At 37.8% G+C, this 19,799-nt stretch overlaps 1 protein-coding gene and 1 long non-coding RNA gene across 5 annotated transcripts in view; one reads left to right on the top strand and one right to left on the bottom strand.

Annotated features, from left to right (window-relative positions):
• The window catches only part of slc12a7a (solute carrier family 12 member 7a), a 28,334-nt gene that overhangs the window by 6,352 nt on the left and 2,183 nt on the right, over nt 1-19,799 (top strand). For 2 of the 4 annotated variants that reach the window (XM_082174391.1, XM_082174393.1), the window contains exons 2-24: nt 904-989; nt 1,389-1,520; nt 1,667-1,813; nt 3,023-3,077; nt 3,171-3,301; nt 3,510-3,739; nt 9,656-9,861; nt 10,061-10,234; nt 11,413-11,511; nt 11,630-11,687; nt 11,845-12,019; nt 12,201-12,319; nt 13,759-13,857; nt 14,099-14,218; nt 14,322-14,426; nt 14,516-14,684; nt 15,423-15,618; nt 15,926-16,095; nt 16,190-16,321; nt 16,495-16,602; nt 16,833-16,940; nt 19,087-19,256; nt 19,371-19,385. In XM_082174391.1, the coding sequence (XP_082030517.1) occupies nt 904-989; nt 1,389-1,520; nt 1,667-1,813; nt 3,023-3,077; nt 3,171-3,301; nt 3,510-3,739; nt 9,656-9,861; nt 10,061-10,234; nt 11,413-11,511; nt 11,630-11,687; nt 11,845-12,019; nt 12,201-12,319; nt 13,759-13,857; nt 14,099-14,218; nt 14,322-14,426; nt 14,516-14,684; nt 15,423-15,618; nt 15,926-16,095; nt 16,190-16,321; nt 16,495-16,602; nt 16,833-16,940; nt 19,087-19,256; nt 19,371-19,385 (3,004 nt within the window). The remainder of the gene's footprint in view (nt 1-903; nt 990-1,388; nt 1,521-1,666; nt 1,814-3,022; nt 3,078-3,170; nt 3,302-3,509; nt 3,740-9,655; nt 9,862-10,060; nt 10,235-11,412; nt 11,512-11,629; nt 11,688-11,844; nt 12,020-12,200; nt 12,320-13,758; nt 13,858-14,098; nt 14,219-14,321; nt 14,427-14,515; nt 14,685-15,422; nt 15,619-15,925; nt 16,096-16,189; nt 16,322-16,494; nt 16,603-16,832; nt 16,941-19,086; nt 19,257-19,370; nt 19,386-19,799) is intronic. The other 2 variants (XM_082174392.1, XM_082174394.1) reach the window with 2 other exon arrangements.
• Nucleotides 17,599-19,080, bottom strand: LOC309502134. The gene is made up of 2 exons (XR_014207171.1): nt 18,230-19,080; nt 17,599-17,788 (listed from the first exon to the last, which is right to left on the bottom strand). It is a non-coding gene; the product is annotated as an uncharacterized lncRNA (long non-coding RNA).

The following is a 19,799-nucleotide window of genomic DNA, read 5'->3' as shown; positions in this document are numbered from 1 at the left end:
CAAAAGATCACTAAAATGGCACGAATAAGTTTAAAATTTTAAATCAACTTTGCATTAAGTGTTTTGTTGAGCGTTTGGAATTTTATATAGTGGAAAAACGTTTCAATCGATTTCATTTTTACAGCCACATTATGTTTCTTACCTTCAGGCAGAGGTATTCATATGTGCGGTAGACGTGTACAGCTCACAGATTTGCTGCTGCATGTGAGGGTTTAGGTTTAGATATAAACAAATTAAAATATATTAAAAGAGTTATGCGTGATCATACAGTTGTTAAACATATCAACTGCATCTAGTAAATTAAAGGTTTTAATTTTATTTCTTGACTAAAAACAGATAAGGAGATATGTGAAATATGCTAGTTTTGTAATGTTTTTTTCCAAGACAAGAATAAACATGTCTTGTCAAATACAGTTAACACTTTCGGTTTTATTGTTTTGTTTTTTGTACTTATAGGCCTACATTTCATGTCTTTTGCCCAGATTTTTGCTTTTGCAGTCTAAATGAGTGAGTCGAATTTAGTTGCTGAAAGTCAGAGCAAGTTTTTGGCCAGTTGGAGTTGACAGATTTCAGAGAAAATCACATAGTTCTATGATGGGCACAGAGTTGGGTTTTTTAAGCTTCAGAAACATGTCTGATATTTTTTGATTTTAGAACACTTATTGTTTTAATCTGTTATGCATCTAGAAGTGAGGAATGTGTTTATGTGAGTTTGGTGTTTTTTAGAACAACTTGAAAGTCTGGTAGTGTGATCCTCATATGATCGCCAGTTTTCAGCGAGTGCATTCTGCCTAATTTTAAAATCTCTTCATCGGTTATGCTAGTGTTATAGCATATTCTAGCCTTTACGCTGAAAATCAAACTCTCTCAAAACTAAAATATATGTTTCCTGTCATTTGCCAGGTGAGGATACTCCCAGGGAAACCAGCTCCTTAATCAGTACAGATCATGATGACAGCATCTATGGCAAGAATATGGCTCTTTATGAGGTAACAAACTGCTTGAAACCCATACACCTCTGTCACTGTTGGAGTACTTTATATTCAAATTAAATGCGACTTATGAGATTAATTTATATTTGAAGACTTCAGATGCAAAAGCCTCTAAGTGCCATCTGAAATTTTCTTCTAAAATTAGCATTTTTATCAAGCTCGTATATTTAGGTTCAGTAATTTCACTTTAATAACAATTAATAGGTAATTTGCATTGCCATTCAAGTGAAATAACTCCAGCATAAACATACCAGCTTGATAAAAAGGATCATTCTAGAAGAAAATATCAGATGGCACTTAGAGGCTTTTGCATCTGAAGTCTTCATTTTGTCATTAAGTTACAACACACTGCTGTATGTATTAAACTATTTAGCTCCTCCATGTCTTTACTCACAGGATGAGATGGACAGCACTCCAATGGTGTCATCCCTCCTCAACAAACTTGCCAACTACACCAACATAACCCAGGGGGTCATCGAGCATGAGGAGGCTGAGAGTCAGGATGGGATTCAGAGAGTCACCGTGAAGGTGAGTCTCCAACCAGACTCACACTGAGATGATTATAGGAGACTCAAACACACATTGAATTCAGCTTCAACAGACATTTTGCTAGAATTTCAGTTTGCCTACATGGCTTAATTTTTTTTTTGCTTTGTGTGTCAATCTGTTTGAAGGGCCCTCAGATGGGCACATTTATAGGAGTGTTCCTGCCCTGCATGCAGAACATTCTGGGTGTGATTCTGTTCCTGCGGCTCACGTGGATAGTGGGTACCGCGGGAATCTTGGAGGCCCTTGCTGTCATCTTTATGTGCTGTTCTTGTGTGAGTTTTTCCCATTGACAATTTAAAAGATCTTTTTTTGAACTCACTAACCTGGTTTACCTAGATCAGGGGTTTTCAAAGTTCAAAGTGTGGGGTGGACCTCCACAGGGGGGCGCGAGACGATGGCATGTCAGGGGAGGCGTGGAGGAGTAGGGCTATACAACCTGGCGATAAGTGTTAATTGATGGCTGTATGTAAATCTATCTACCCAGCGCAGGACTGCTTAAAGTTACTGGCACGTTAGATTTAAAAAGAAATGAATGAGAAAATAAATGAGCGGAACATGCTTAAGTTATTAAAAGCGCAAATAAACTGCGCAAGAGAACTGCATGAAGGCATTTCTTCAATCATTGCTTTAATGCCATTTTGTCTCACACACACACAAAAAAACGTGACATAGCCCAAAGTATGTCAACACTTCCTCCTCAAGTGAAGACACATCTTGATTCTATAGAACACACACATTCTACAGAACTACACTATGTGCTTCAAACATTGTGGCAATAGTTTCAGCATGACTCAAATCCAGATCTAGATTGATATGGCTAACAGGGTCTGGTGTGTGGAAGAATTTTACTGGCCTGCTCAAAGCCTGGTGTTGGGTTTTTAAAATTGAAGATTAACATGACAGTGATAAACTCAAGCTAATTTTATAAAATATAAATGATCACAAATTGATTTCATTTGCGTTTTTGTCTATGCCTGGTATCCTATAAAACGTAATTAATAATTAAGACTTAATTAAATAATTGCAACTCGTCTGCATTAAAGCTATACTATGTCACTTTTTTTATAAAAATGAACAAAATTGTATTAATGTGAGTGAAAAAATATACATCTTTAATCATGTATTTACCTAAATAAACTTTGATAAAACTATAATAATCTAATAATCTAACAATGTTCTTCTGCAAGATGAAGTTTTTTTTTTAACCACTAGAGTGAAAAGTTACATAGGATAGCAATAACATTAGACCCTGCTGAAAAATGTACTTACATTAACTTAACATTAGCCCTAAAATACTAAAACAAAAACTGAAACTAGAAAGCCCTGAAACAATTTAAACTGACGATGATAGTGAAACCTAACAACAATTAAACCAAATTGTGAGTAAAATAGAAAATAAAAACTAAACTAAAAAGTATAATTACCCTGCAAGCAAGCATATATAAGTTTTGTTTTACATCAGTCTTTTTCTTCATCCATAGACCATGCTGACTGCAATTTCAATGAGTGCCATTGCAACTAATGGTGTAGTGCCTGGTATGATTTCAATCTGTTATGTCACTCTTGTATATATTATTTTTATTTGCTCCATATTTGTTTCAAGTCAACTTGATTCTCTTCCCACTTTAGCTGGTGGCTCATACTACATGATCTCCAGAGCATTAGGTCCAGAGTTTGGAGGAGCAGTGGGTCTGTGTTTCTACCTGGGCACCACATTTGCAGGTTCTATGTACATATTAGGAACCATGGAAATTTTTTTGGTGAGTCAAAACTTATGCACCAACACTAACAATTTCTTGTGAGCAAATACAGTGCTCATTTGGCACCGCAGAAGAGTTTGTGTCAGCACTGAGCTAACTCGAGTCAGCAGATTTGATCAACTTACCCTTTCATTGCCCTAGTCACATAACCTCAAAAATCAGATTAACTTAAAAACTTTTCTCTCTTTCCTTTTATACCCTGCTACAGACATACATCATGCCCACTGCCAATGTGTTTAAAGAACAGGAGTCACATTGGATGCAAAATAACATGCGTATTTATGGCACATGCTGTTTAGCTATCATGACCCTGGTAGTGTTTGTTGGAGTGAAATATGTCAACAAACTGGCCTTGATCTTCCTGTCCTGTGTGGTGCTGTCAATTATGGCAATTTACGCAGGCGCCATCCAAAGCGCAATCAAGCCTCCCAATTTTCAGTGAGTAATGCAGTGATTTTTTTACATGGACATTTAAACACAATGGTGGAAAACGTTATGTTGTCTTCAAGTACAAATTATGTCTCACATTCAAGCCAGAAATATTACATAGAAATAGAAACAAAACTACATAGAAATAGTTTTTTTTTTTTATGTTGAACAATAAACCCAAATAACTACATCTAAAATCAAAATGATGAAAAATATCAATTTCTAGCATTTATGTTATCACAATAAGCAAACGGTGAAAGAAGACCATTTGCTATAGACTTGCTTTGCACACACTCTCTAAATATAAAGAGATTACATTTGATATTATCAAAATAGATTAGTGTTTCCATCCGGTCTCAAATCGGTAAACCCATATCAACGTCCCAACTTGGCAAATTGTGCATCATCGAATTCTGTAGTCTGGCTATCACCAGACCAAGCTCAATCTTTTAAGATTGAATATTGGTCTGGGTAGTCTGCTCTGTATTTTCTACTGCACAAGAGGCGTGATCAACAGGCATAGTTCAAATGACACTGTACGCAATTGGATAGTTCTTCAACCAATCAGACCAACGATCCGGGTGACGTACTTTGCAGAGCTACGCGAAATCTCCAGGCAGGAAATGTGTAAACAAACGTGTTGATCAGCGGTTTGCAGAAGCAGCAATGGAATCGAGTGATTTTTGCAGGTTATGCACAAAAAAACATGAAAGTTTGTGGTATTTACACCCACTCGAGCAATTCATTTGCTAAAAAGAAGCCATTGAGCATCGTCAAGAGGTTAAAAGGAATTGACAGAGCCGTAACGGCTCTGGAATTGGATTGGAATCAACCCGCCAATAGCGCGCCAGGTGGATAAGCCCGTTTGTGATTGGTTCCCCCAAATATGTAAAGGAAGCAGCAGAGATAAATTTACAGGTTACATACCAGCCTGAGGCTGAGCTGCAGGGCGAAATCAAATAGCCGGCAGACCAGGCTGGGTTTACCCAGTCTAAGAATTCTGAGTTTCCCGCTCATTAATATGACTTCGCTTCGTCATTATGTTCTTGGAACGCGCAATTTTAATATTTCCGACTCCCACTTGAAGTGCACATTAGTTGTTGATTGTAGGATTTCAGTCTTTGGTGTTGTTTACACAAGGAACGCGTTCTTCCTTTAAAACCCCGAGACACATGCCCGCAGCACAGCTGAATGGTAAATATGAACAGTCTCCAGAGGCGTTTTAGACGTATACGTTTGTCTAGCGTATATTTACATCGAAAATAAATAATAAAAGCTGCGCAGTGGAAAGCAAAATTGTTATGTTGTGTCCAGGGCCGGCGCGTGCACTTCTGCCGCTCTAGGCGAAAAACATTTGTGCCGCCCCTAGGGCTGGTCCGAATACCATTTTTGAGCTTCGAAGCTGCGGTAGTAATGAACATCGAATATTCAAAGCTTCGAGAGGGTGCTGAACATATTTTTCTCTCTAATAAAGGCAGGAATCTCTATGTGTCTATGTCCGTTTGCATTTTGATTATTTCGAGAACCGTTCATCCAATCGACTTCACAAGGGAGTGCAGTGTAGCATTTGGTGGTGCAATATAGATGGACACGCGAGACACGACACGTTCAGAATTAATAAACTTTTAGTAAACTACAGAACACCTCGAGCGGGAAGCGACGCACCTCAAGCGGGCAGGGCTTATACTTGATGCACGCTGCACTAGCAATATAAAACGCACACACACGTCTGTTAAATTAAGCAATACTTTAAGGTAGTCTATATTTTTCTGACTAAGGGACCGTTCGGTATTTATGGAAGGGGCCACCGGAGGAAAATAGGGGAGGGTCTATATAAAATAGGGGAGGGATTACTAAAACAAAATATGTTTTAGTAATTCTTCTATAAATTACACTGTGCAAACCAAAAGATATATACCCACCGGATGAATAAAGATCGGCCTCCACAGAACATAAAATATTATTTTTATTTTATTTTTCGTGTTCGCATTTATGTGAAAAAACCCCCCCAAAAAACAATGTTCGTGACAGTTCTCCATTACGGACATGACTGCTCTGAAAGCGACTTAAAAAAATTCACAGAGACCTCAAACAGAAAGCACAAAGCCTTTCTTTAAAGTGAATTTCGTTTTTTTATTAATTGTATCTTAATTTTAATCAATGTTTCATCTGGATTTAATAAATAAGAAGTAAATATAGTAGAAAATAGATAATCACGGAGGCGCGGGCGAGTGAACTGGACTCTTGTCTCATAAATGAACCGAAACTCAGCGTAAGGTATGCTACTTGCCTCACAGACCTGAGAAATATATAGAAAGCTTGAAATGTCTACTTTTAAACAGAACAATTAAAAAAACAGACTGCTTTCTGCTTATGAAATGTGCATTTCTCTCTGGCGCGTTCTGAGAAGATCGCGACGCATCGTCAACTTCATCTTTGTAGTCGACACAGAAAACACTTGTTTATTAATAAACAATTAAAATGTTTCCTTGCTATATTTGACATATTAATAATCATTACTTTTGCTGGTTCTTTGTGACAGCTTTTAGATGCTTTATTGGCAGCGCCACCCACATGTTCACCATCAGCACCGAAAACATGATTTTTTTCAAATCTAAAATCAAAAATCGTGATACGAACCGAATCGTAGGTTTGGTCTATCGTTACAGCCCTAGTAAGATGAGAAAGCAAGAGTTTATGGTTTAAAAAAAACAAACAAAAAAAACAACAATGGCTATCTGAACATCTTTGCCAAGCGCAAACCAGTACAGAAGTAGGCTAATCAATAAATTATCGGGGAGGGTCATGCCTTTTTTCACAAACATTTTGGAGGGTCATAGAAAAATGTATTGCTGGCGAAGGTCATGTCTTTTTTGACAACAGATCTCAAAACTCCTCCGGTGGCCCCTTAAATAAAAAACGAACAGTCCCTAACAAATTACTGACACAGTAAAGGGTAGATTTAAATTAAGAAAAACAAAATTTCAATAAAGAAAAACAAAATTTAAATAAAGAAAAAAACTAAATGTAAAATTTAAATAAAGAAAAAACGAAATTTAAATAAAGAAAAAAAAACATTTAAATAAAGAAAAAACAAAATTTCAAATTTAAATAAAGAAAAAACGACATTTAAATAAAGTAAAACGAAATTTAAATAAAGAAAAACGAAATTTACATAAAGAAAAACGAAATTTACATAAAGAAAAACGAAATTTACATAAAGAAAAACGAAATTAATTTAGATTGATAATAATGGGTAAAAAGGCTAATAGCCTATATTTTGTTTCTATTGTTATATTTTCCACAATGTCAAAGCAACGCAGCTTAACCCAAAACACAAGCTCAGGCATGCACTTCTGTCCATACAAACTCCGCTGTTCTGCGCTCTAGCCAGAGAACACTCCCGTTGCAGGAACACTTTAGGCCAAGAGGAAGCAAATATATACATATAGCCTACTATATGCGTAGGTGGATGTGATCGGGGATTTTGGCTGTGTAACATTTAAAGCCACTTAAATTAACGAAATGACTCAAATAAAGATTCGTTCATTTTTATGAACGAGATCGAACAAGAGAGTCAGTAAAATTATCCGAACTTCCCATCACTCAGTCATGAGTCATGACTCGTGAGAGCAGGGGGCGGGGCGGCGCAGCGGCAGCTCAGCAAATCATATAGCCTATTTTTGTGAATTGCTCATTCCCGATTGGTACACATTTTGCCGCCCTTACAAAAGTGCCGCTCTAGGCAATTGCCTAGTTCGCCTATATGGACGCGCCGGCCCTGGTTGTGTCCTAACCAAAAGTGACGCGAATAAGCGATAAGTGGACAAGCAATCTGTCCATCTCCACTGAGAGCGACGCAACGCAATCAATCACAAAACAGCCAATCAGAGCAGTTCTTGCCGTTTGTGCGCGCTCTCTTGCACAGGAGCCTCAGTGTATGGCAAGCCGTATTAGCTTAAATTGTACCCAACGTTACTCGTCGTAATTGCATTTTTACTAGTAAGAATTCAATTAGAGAGTTCTACAATTCAATTCTTACTAGTAGCAATTACAATTAGAGAGCTCTCTTATTCAATTATTACTAGTAAGAATTACAATTACAAAGCTTTCTAATTCAATTCTTACTAGTAACAATTCCAATAGGCGGATCTTTTGTGACGTCATTGTTTATGTTTGTCGCGTTGCATCATGGGAATCGTGTGGCAGGAAACACCGCTAGATACCTCTAGATACCTGTAATTTGATTGTTTTGCACGTTTGGAGGAGGATTTAGAGAAGAGGATGGTTCACTCTTGCTGTGTGGTCGAGTACGGCTCGTTGGGGGCCTGATAAAAAGTTTTTTCGAATTCCCTCCGAAAAGGATCGCGAAAAACGAAAGAAATGGTTGCGTGCAATTAGGCGATTGAACCTGGACGCTCCGAAGAAAGCCTGGATTCCTGCAGCTAACGTTACTGATCGAGTTTGTGAGGCTCATTTTGTTCATGGTAGGCCTAAGTCTTAGTGACTATGTATTTATAGAAGATTGAATAAAAAAATAAATAAAACTGAGTCAAATCAACCGAGTCATATGTTTTCGCGTTCTGATTCAGGTGTCCCAAACCGCGATCCACAGCACCCAGACTATGTTCCCCACATCAAAATGGGCTATTCTGGATCGCAAAACTTAAAAGCAAAAGAAAAGGCTGTTCTAACCTCTGCTTTTAGCACGATCACTGCTTTCTGTTTGGCAGAAAAGATCGGCCCAACTTTTCGAAAAAACAAAATAATCTTTTGAAAGCCTTTAATCTTTCATGAGTGAAGGGTCCAGGGGTTTCTATTAAATAAGAATAAATGTCTCCCCAGCAGATTGGTGGCCAAGACACGGGCGAGTCGGACCAACGTTTTTTGTCATCCCAGATCTCATATGGGCTTTGAATAACTTCGATTTTGTCACCAATACAAATTTTGAGCTTCTCTCCAAACCTCCTCCGGTCTTCAGATGTTAAAGTGCTTATATATTGTGGATTTCGCCCGCTAACTCTCTTGAAAATGCTCGTCGCGTCTTTACTGCCCGCAATACTGTTTGTTTTGTTGCCACACAACCACTCGCGCATGCGTACAAAGATGTCAACAAAGATCCTCCTATTAGAGAGCTCTACAAATGAATTTTTACTATAGTCATATGTCTCCACTGACTTCCATTCATTTTTAATTACGGAGCTCTACAATTGAATTGTTACTAGTAAGAATTCCAATTAGATAGCTCTCTATTTCAATTGTTACTACTAAGAATGCAATTGCAGAGCTCTCGAATTCAATTCTTACTAGTAACAATTCAGTTGTAGAGCTCCGTAATTAAAAATAAATGGAAGTCAATGGAGACATATGACTAGTAAAAATTAATTTGTAGAGCTCTCTAATTGGAATTGTTACTAGTAAGAATTGAATTAGAGAGCTCTGTAAATGTAATTCTTACTAGTAATAATTGAATTAGAGAGCTCTCTAATTGTAATTTTTACTAGTAATAACTGAATTAGAGAGCTCTCAAATTTACGCTGGGTACACAAACACTGGGTACAATTTAAGCTAAAACGGCTTGCCATATCAGTGGTGCTGTTGAAAAGTGTAAAAACAAAACTAAGAACACATACCTCGTATTCTCGTGACGTCCCTGAGGCTTGACTGGACTTCCACATTCATTCTCTCGACGTCCATGTTTGATGTTGGTATACACGATCGTCATTGAGGGCAGGGCTACCTGGCGTGACGTTACAACAAAAACCTAACCCAAAAAAACGAAATAAAAACTAGAAATGCCTATGCCTTAGTATTTGATTGAAATATGATGAAAGGGTTTACAATTTTAAGATAGCCTATATGAGATGTTATGGAGCATTTTTTATTACACAATTAATTTGCCCATGCTCTCTTGTGCATCAACAGAATCTGTCTACTAGGCAACCGCACCTTGAAACATTTTGACAAGTGTCTAAAGACGGAGGTAATCGACAACGTAACCAGCCCTACCAAACTGTGGAAGCATTTTTGCAAAGGTGACTTAGGAAATGCAACCTGTGATGAGTACTTCACCCTTAACAATTTGACAGAGATTCGGGCTGTTCCTGGCTTGCTCAGCGGGGCCATATCAGGTAAATTCTCAAATACAAATACACAGAAAACCATACACATCTTATTTTACTCAAACAAGTAGTTATACACCACCCCATTTAATGATAATAAAATTAAGCAAAGTCAGCTGATTTGTTTTATCAGATGATGCATTTTCTCAAACATAAGACAGTGGTAATCAAGTTTTATTTGCTAAGTATTACTGTTTCTCCTTCCTAGAAAACATGTGGGGACACTATGGACAATACATGGCGATAGTGGAGAAGAAGGAACAGAATTCAGAATGTGCTTCAGATAACAAGATGGACAAGGACATTTCAATGCCTTATGTCTTCAATGACATCGCCACCTTCTTTACCCTTCTGGTTGGAATCTACTTCCCCTCAGTTACAGGTATAGTTTACAACAACAAAAAAAGGAGAAATGTATTTAACGTAACGTAAATGTATTTTATTTACTCACCTTTACCACGTCATTCCAAGCCTTTATGACTTTCTTCTGTAGAAAGGCACATTTTTGTAGTACTGGCCATTTTCAGTATAATGCATGTGGACTATGATTTTCAATTTCCAAAAAGCCCCATAATAGTGGTGACCACAGATCTTTTCTATAAATCAGTTCAGTTGACCTGGTTCAACGAATTATACGGTCACATGGAGCATGGGAAAGTGACCAGAGGGCCTATGTGACTCAAAATTGTTTTGCTACACTTGGAAAAAAGAAAGTAATATGTGTTTGAATGATGAACTTTCATTTTGGGGTTATTTTTTATCTAATACATGTTTTTGTATAGGTAGAAATATCTTAAATGTGTAATCTTCATGTCTCAAAACATCTCTGGTTACAAATGTAACCTTGGTTCCCTGAGAAAGGGAACGAGACACTGCGTCCTGCGTGCTTCAGACACCAGTCATTCTGAGGCATTCCCCAGTAGCGTCTTAGGAGGCAGTGCGAGTTCCCATTTGAAAGGGAACACAGCTTTGTACTTGTGCTTTTTGGGGATTTTTAGTGTTTTTATACTCTATTGGCTGCAAATCACATTTACCTGCAGCTCAGAGTTGCCCTCAAAGTGTATGCAGGTGTTAAACATAACAAAGATCTTCACCGCTTACAAACGATAGGATGCATCTGTAGTTTTGGTTTCAAAGGATTGTGGGTAAATATCCAGTTCATCTAGCACTCTATCTGTTTCAAAATTAGAACTTTTCACAGAGTTAGAAACCATTCCAAATGATTCAGTATATGAGTGATCTATAAAGATTCAGACTGAATTGCAAACTTATTTCAAGATTCCTTGGCTGATCGTTTGAAAGGAAGTGATTCATTAGTTGGGCATCTCTGGCAGGAATTGCTGAAATATTGTCAAGGAATAAACGTGACTACTAACTGGCTACCTAAAATAAGTCAAATAGCTTTGCTACTTAAAATACTATGTGGAATAAAAACTATGTGGTTTAAAAACCCTACTGAAAAAATGTAGTTAAATTAATGGCTTCACCATTTGTGATTGTGGAAAAGGTGTTTTAAAAGTATTATGAAACATATAAAATGTTTTTCTCTGATTTTCACAGGAATCATGGCTGGATCGAACAGGTCTGGAGATCTTAGAGACCCTCAGAGGTCCATTCCCACTGGCACCATTCTGGCTATTATAACCACCTCCTTAATCTGTATCTTTTTGCTGCAAAAAAATAAAGCCTCTAGGGAAACCATTTTAAATGGTCCATTCTATAAACAATTTTATAATTTACTATTTAACAAGATTAACCCCTTAATTATTCTAAACAGACATTTCCTGTGTAGTGTTATTTGGAGCATGTATTGAAGGTGTGGTGTTGCGAGACAAGTAAGTGCTATTTGGTAATGATAATAATAATATGTAATAACAGTGGGTTACAAAAATGCTTTATAAATCCATTCAGATAAGACCTGCAGTCACAGTTTTCGCGTGTAATACATTCTTCTTGTTTTTTCATGTTTTTGCATGCTTGCTTTTGTAATAGGTATGGACGTTCAGTTAAGAACACTCTAGTTGTTTCAACACTAGCTTGGCCTTCTTCATGGGTGATTGTGATTGGCTCATTTTTCTCATGTTGTGGGGCGGGCCTACAGAGCCTCACTGGTGCTCCCAGGATCCTTCAGGCTATAGCTCGAGATGGCATCATGCCATTCTTACAGGTAACAACATGCCCTGGCTTTCCTTTTGTGATGTTGTATTAGTTGAACGCACCTTTACGTGTCTTGAGGCACAGGTGTTTGTTTGAAATGTTCTTGCTCAAGTGTGCAACACAGTTGAGAGAATAGTCTTCTTGACTATAATCTTGTGATGTAACTTACATGACCTATGTCTCACTGGCAGGTGTTTGGTCATAGTAAAGCTAATGGTGAGCCAACCTGGGCCTTACTCCTAACTGCAGCCATCTGTGAGATTGGGATCCTCATCGCTTCCCTAGATGATGTTGCTCCCATCCTGTCAATGTGAGTGTGTTCCTCTTGCTTTCACCTTTTACTTGTGATATAGCTAGGGTGGAATATTATATTATTGGCGGAATCTGTATGTGTGTTTGTGTTATTATAATTATAATTATTTTAAATTTGTACTGATTTTGGCTGGAAATTTTATATATTTTTGTTAAGTGTAAAAAAAGACTATAGTTATGTGTAGGGCTCGACAAGTACTGCCCGATGGCCCGGGGCCAGCGTAAAAGACAGTTCCGTCAACTGTCCCGATCGGGCCAGTGCTGTATCGTCACGAAAGTTTATCATTTGCATGTGTTTTTAAGTCTTGTAAGCCATTTTATATATTCAAACACAAGAAGGACACGAAAGAGAACTCAATTCGGTACTCGCTGTGTGAGAAGTTTTGTGCGCAACACACATCCAAAGCTCTTGCCCATGAAGCTGCCTCTCAGCACGTGAATACTGAATTGAGTTCTCTTTTATGTCTTTGTGCACTTGAATGGACATATTCACACAAAAATATGTCAACATGCCCATATTGGTGAGTATCCTCGTAACATTGTCGGTTATGTCTTAAGTGAACATAAACAGTTGAGAAGTAAAACGCATGTGTAACAGTATATTACAGTATATAACAGGATTAATCTATATTTAATTTATTCAGTGAAGACTGCTGTGTTATTTTACATTTGATTATTCAATTTCTCTACCTTAAAACTATTGTTAGACCTACCTGAAAAACCTGAAAAGCACTGTTTATCTCATTTGTATATTTGTTCTATTGTACTTATTTGTGCTGTTGGTCGTAATTTGATTATTACTTTATATAACTTTTTTTGTGGTAGTGCTAGTACATTTTTGGCAGGTCAAGTAAAAATTGTGACCACTGGCCCGACCAGGCCAGAAGAAAAAAATCCTTAGAGTTGAGCCATCACACAAATATCATTTTAGCTTTTAGGCAAATAGAAATTTGTGTCAAAATTATGTTTGATGACTCACCATTACTTTTAAGTGATTTTTATTTTAAAGTGTATCATTTAATATATTTTATAAATATTTATAATTTTTATGAATAATTATAAAAATGTGTGTCAGTGAAATTCTGTACAGTAATTGTGCCTGCACTCTAAATGTGGCCATTACATGCAGTTTTGCTACTCAGTTTGTGAATTTCGTGTTTTAGTATCATTGAGAAACGTTTTCATTTAAATTTTTGTCCACCATGTTATTCTTTTAATGTCTATATAGTTTATAGTTTTCATGAATTTTGATTTTAGTTTTGGTTGTTTTAGTACAAGTTATACAAAATGAAAATAAGAAATGTTTCCTTGGCAACTAGCTGAAATAAAATACGTGTTTTTAATTTAATTTCAGCTAATAGTTATTTTAATTCAAGTTTTTTATGGTTTTAGTTTTATCTTACTATAATAACCTTGGTTTCAATGTCTACTTTATAGGTTTTTCTTGATGTGTTACCTCTTTGTAAACCTGGCCTGTGCTGTCCAAACACTTCTACGCACCCCAAATTGGAGGCCAAGATTCAAGTTCTACCACTGGCAAGTCACACTTAATGATTTCCAAAGGAACAATGAACAGCTTTGTTAGAAGTGCACATTCTGTTTTCCTACATGCTAACAATGTCATGCTGTTACATGGACATGGGTTTTTCATTAACCAAATAGGTGTAGTGTAATGGTTATTAGCTCCATCTACATGTGAATTGAGGTATACTGGAGCAGTCAGAGTTAATGTTTGCTTGTATTAACTACCATTAAATGCACCATTGGATGTCTGCAGGTCCCTCTCTTTCCTTGGGATGAGCCTGAGTCTCTCCCTCATGTTTGTCTCATCTTGGTTCTATGCTTTGTTTGTCATACTGATTGCTGGATGCATCTACAAGTACATTGAATACAGAGGGTAAGCAAGTGTCCATCAGACTCACTGTTTTTTTTTAGGTTAAATGTTCTAAATTAACTCAAGAGATGATTGATGACTATGTCATTTCCCCAACACCCCTCAGGGCAGAGAAGGAATGGGGAGATGGGATTCGAGGATTGTCCCTTAACGCAGCTCGTTATGCCTTAATAAAACTGGAGGAGGCACCACCTCACACAAAGAACTGGAGGCAAGCATTCCCAGCACATCTCCAGTGCTTTATAAACATCCACAAACTTGAAAAAATCTAAGGCAAATATCATTTAACTCATATTCCAGACCTCAGCTGCTGGTGCTCCTAAAGTTGGACTCTGACTTGGGGGTAAAGCATCCACGTCTGCTTTCCTTTACCTCACAGCTGAAGGCTGGGAAAGGCCTGACTATCGTCTGCTCAGTGCTGGAGGGCACCTACATGGCTCGTGGGGCAGATGCTAAGCTCTCTGAACAGGTGAAGGCAGAAGCTTAAAGCCAAATCTCTGCATTTGACAACTATCCAGAGATGATTGTCAAATACAGAGATGATTCTGTCGTCCAATGAAGTGTGTAATTTCTGTACCACTATTGTCAGCAAATAGGGGAAAATAAAAGAATTCTTACATTCTTCTAATTTTCTGCATGTCAGGGCTTTCCTAGATAACTACATTTGTCCATTAAAAAATGCTGACAATATTATATGTTGTAAAAAAATTCACCAATTTACTATCACGTCAAAGATTAACACAGTTTATGGAACATTTTAATACTCAGTGCTGGTTACCAGAAGGTTGCTGTCTCAAACTCTGCAAGAAGCAAGCCATGACCATTGTGCCCTTGAGCAAGACATTTCGCCTAACCTAACCCACTGCAGATTGCACAAGAGTGAAAGTCCTTGTAATAAGTTTATGGCTTATGGTGACATTGCATGACAGTCACAAAAACAAATTCCCCTTTAGAATCCTGACCTTCAAGTCATTTTTAATCTACCTGTAGTCAATGTTGTCTTTATGTTAAACAAAGTTCTGGAGATTAGTAGTATAATTAAACTAGACATATGCTTATGCATATGCCTTTCTGACAGCATATGCTCTCAGTCAGCTCCCATTTTTGGTAGTCAGTACATTTTATTGAATTCACATTTTGTATTCAAATTTATTACACATTGAGTTTTATTAACATATATCCATGTTTTTGTTTTTGTACTTCACAGAATATCAAAGCAGCCATGGCAAAAGATAAAACTAAGGGTTTCTGTCATGTGGTGGTGTCCTCTAACCAGCGGGATGGTTTCTCTCACCTGATCCAGTCCGCAGGCCTGGGTGGCATGAAACATAATGCTGTGCTGGTGGCCTGGCCCGCCAACTGGAAACAGTCAGAGAGCTCCCTCTCCTGGAAGAACTTCATTGGTGTGCACTTGACATTTTCTGAAACTAAGCTGCTAGAAAGTCAGATAATCAGCTTAAGGCAATGAGGTCAGGGATTATTGATGATGATTATAAGAGTTGAGACGGTAGCTGAGCTTTATTATGAGCGAACTGTTGAAGGCTTTAGGTCTCAAAGTACCGAGAAAAAAAAAGCTATATAATAATTCCAGATCAGTTTGTGAAATATTATGTTGTTCACAATGGTGTGAAAACATTGCATGAAATATCAATCAGTTTGACAAAATAGTAAAAATTATTTAATTTTTTACTTTTTTACCCCCCCCAAAAGAAACCATCAGAGAGACAACAGCTGCCCACCAGGCCCTGTTAGTGGCGAAAAACATTGATACATTTCCCACAAACCAGGACCGGTTAGCTGAGGGTACCATTGATGTCTGGTGGATTGTCCATGATGGTGGTCTGCTCATGCTTCTTCCGTTCCTGCTCCGCCAGCACAAGGTAGAAGGCGACAGAATGTCTGATACAGCAGCGCTGCTCTTTTATTCAACTAGAGATTTCACACAGTGCCTTTCCCTGCCCTGAAATCATGTAGGTTTGGAGAAAGTGTAAGATGAGGATCTTCACAGTGGCTCAGATGGATGACAACAGCATCCAGATGAAGAAAGACCTGCAGACGTTCTTGTACCACCTGCGTCTTGAAGCAAAGGTGGAAGTTGTGGAAATGGTGGGATACAATTTTGACCCATTATCATGTTTTAATAAAGTTTTAATTATTATATTATATTATATTATATTATATTATATTATATTATATTATATTATATTATAATGATGGAATGTTTGCAAGATACTGGAATGGGTATGACTTCACTGGCCACTATGTCATTATCTCTGTAGCATGCAGGCGATATCTCGGCCTTCACCTATGAGAAGACCCTTGTGATGGAACAACGCTCTCAGATGCTGAAGCAGATGCAGCTTTCTAAGACGGAGCGGGAGAGAGAGGTAATATTTCTTTAGCAATCTGTTCTTTTGGCATTGTTGTCAGGTTATTATGGGACTATGCGGGGCATAAATCAGTATGGTTGCAGTCAATACACTTTACACAGAATCATACGTTTTAGATGCAGTTTTAAGGCATTACTTGCATTAGAGTAAGTTAGAGTACTGTTTTACATAAAGCCTCTTCATCCTACTTAACAATTTTGGATTGTTTGCTCTGTGGCGACTGCCAGATTCAAAGCATCTCAGATGAATCCCGGAATTCCATCAGGAGGAAGCCCTGCGGCCAGAAAACATCTCACAAGAATAAGTTACATGTGCCAACTGTAATTCTGGATGAGGTATAGCTCGGGGGTTTACCTCTTACTGATCACCTATTTTCACTCTCTGTCAAGGCTTCTACCATTAGATAACCATCCTGTATAACTCTGCTGAACTGCCCCATCCAAACCTCCTCTTTTCTACTGGGGCTGGTGCCTGAGCTCGAGCCGGTGCTTGACTATGGTTGGTACTTGCGCAGAAATTACTTGTGTTTCCACCGATTTGGGAGCTGTGGAATTTCTGCCCACTGACATCACAGGTTCTCTTGTTCGAGAGACTAGGATTTGTACATCAGGGTTTTTTTGTGTGTAAAAGCGCAGCTCTGTTCCAGATTGGGCAATGGCTCTGGCACCAGCCCCAGTTGAAAAGTGGTAAACCATTTACATTGTGAGACATGACAGAGCCACAGCTTTCATCAAGAGCTGCCTTTTGCAACTATAATTCTGCTATGGTTTTCACCTCATATGTTTGAAAATTCCTTATTATTTAGCAATAAGCAAAGCAGGGCAATGAAAATGACTGTGGCCCTGAAAATGTCAAGATTTTATTTGTTTACAGCATGTCTGCATGTCATTATAGAGCATGAGTTAAGAGAGTCTATCGTCTTCTGAATTTTGAGTGAAAACATGCAGCTCCACTAATTATACTGCTTTTTTATAAGATTGTTTATTTAATCGAACTACACTACCATTCAAAAGTTTGGGGTCGGATAGATATTTTAAAAGTTTTTGAAAGAAGTCGTTCTTCAACATTTATTTGATCAAAAATACAGTAAAACAGTAATATTGTAAAATATACTTACAATTTAAAATAACTGTTTTCTATTTGAACATATTTTAAAATGTGATTTATCCCTGTGATAGCAAAGCTGAATACGCTGATTTCACGCAGCCGTTATTTTGAAATCGAAAGCGAGGCTCCGGTGGGAAGAAAACCGGAAGTGTCGCCTTTAATCACAGGAGAGTCGTGAATGCGATGGCGTATTGTTGTGTTTAATGATGTTGTGTCAATTCTAAAAATGTACATACATTTCTTTCATACTTTAGACTATATACAGTGAAATTCATTTATAAAGAAAATATTTTTTTTATATATAATTCAGAATGTAAAAAAAGAAGCAGGAATGAACTATATATATATCCTATATTGAATAGTAACATCCAATAGTGTAAATCGCGGCAGCAGCTTCAGGTTGGTAATCCAAGGCATTGTTGTTTATCTTTACTTCCGGGGTTCTTCCCACCGGAGCCTCACTTTCGATTTCAAAATGGCGGCTGCGTGAAATCAGCGTATTGCCCGCAGCCAGTACTCTAGTCTTCAAATATGCTGATTTGCTGCTCAAGAAACATTTCTTGTTATTACAGTTGTGCTGCTTAATATTTTTGTGGAAACTGTGAACTTTTTTATTTATTCTTTGATTAATAGTAAGTTCAAAAGAACAGCATTTATTTGAAAGACTTTTAAATGTTTTTACTGTCATTTCTGATCAGTTAAATGCATCCTTGTCAAATAAAAGTATTAATTTCTTTCAAATAAATCATACTGACCCCAAAACTGTTGATTAGTTGTGTATACATTTATTTAATTGTATATTATGTACTGTAGAGCAGTGGTTCTCAACTCCAGTCCTCGGGACCCACTGCTCTGCACATTTTGTATGTCTCTCTTATCTGACACACTCAGTTCAGTTCATGGAGTCTCTCCTAATGAGCTAATGATCTGGTTCAGGTGTGTTAAATAAGGGAGACATACAAAATGTGCAGAGCAGTGGGTCCCGAGGACTGGAGTTGAGAACCACTGCTGTAGAGTGTTTGGTCTTGACTGTCAGTGACTCTTAGTCTGATTACTAATCCATAACTTGTGTTTGTGGGTATCGCAACCTTCCTGCAACACTCATTCCCCTGCTGAAAAGATCAGCACAACTGGTTTTAAATACTGATTGCTTATTGAGCAAAACTTACTTACTTTCAACCACCGTGATCTGCAACCAGCATAAACCAGCCTGGACTACCATGGAAATTCACACTGGCCCAAGCTGATCTTTTCAGCACAGTCTTTTAACAAAGTTTGTCTATCTTAGGTCCTGTCAACCTGCTTTCCAGCAGCATTTTCACCTAATGTTAATGCAGTTTATTGTTGTAAGCAGTGTGTGTCTTGCTCTTTCAGCCTCAGCTGATTCATGACAGGAACACTAAGTCACATGCCGTTCAGAACGACAAGCCCACGCCCACGTCCGACCGGGTCCACATGACCTGGACCAAAGAGAAGCTGATTAGTGAGCGCAACCGCCTTCGGGAGGCCAACATGACTGTGCGGGACATCTTCAATATGAAACCGTGAGTTCATAGATCAAGTCCATTTTTGCAGTTTATCTGAACGGTTTTTATCATGTTTCATAATTAAATGGTTTAGTTTTTTTCACACCAAGATATTTTGTTTTGTCCTTCCAGAGAGTGGGAGAATCTGTAAGTTCCTTTGACTCTTATGCAAGTGGTTGATGTACTTAAAGGGTCTGCATTAATTGTGTGGTCTGTGTTACTGTAGTAGATGTAAACAGGATGTGTTGCATGTGTGTCACACTAAACATGCAGCATGAGTTGGTGTGTGTCTCTGTGTGTGGCCTGCTTAAGTCAGTGTGAGTCATAGTCACGGCATGTGTCAGCATGAAGAATTGTGACAGAGATGTTTCTGTCTGCATGTGTGTCAACAATAACTTTGTGCTTACTAGAGATAACGTCTACAGTTTGTCAGCTATCATTGTGGTATTAATTCTTTTTAGTGCTAAGTCCATTTCATTTTATTAATGATAAGAATAACCCATTTTTATGTTTGTTTGTTTTTTTGTCATTGAGATGTTTTTGGTTATTAATTCATGTTTA

Source organism: Leuciscus leuciscus, assembly GCF_965113295.1.
Source record: "Leuciscus leuciscus genome assembly, chromosome: 6".
NCBI lineage: Eukaryota > Metazoa > Chordata > Actinopteri > Cypriniformes > Leuciscidae > Leuciscus > Leuciscus leuciscus.
This window is presented reverse-complemented; position numbering and strand designations above follow the sequence as displayed.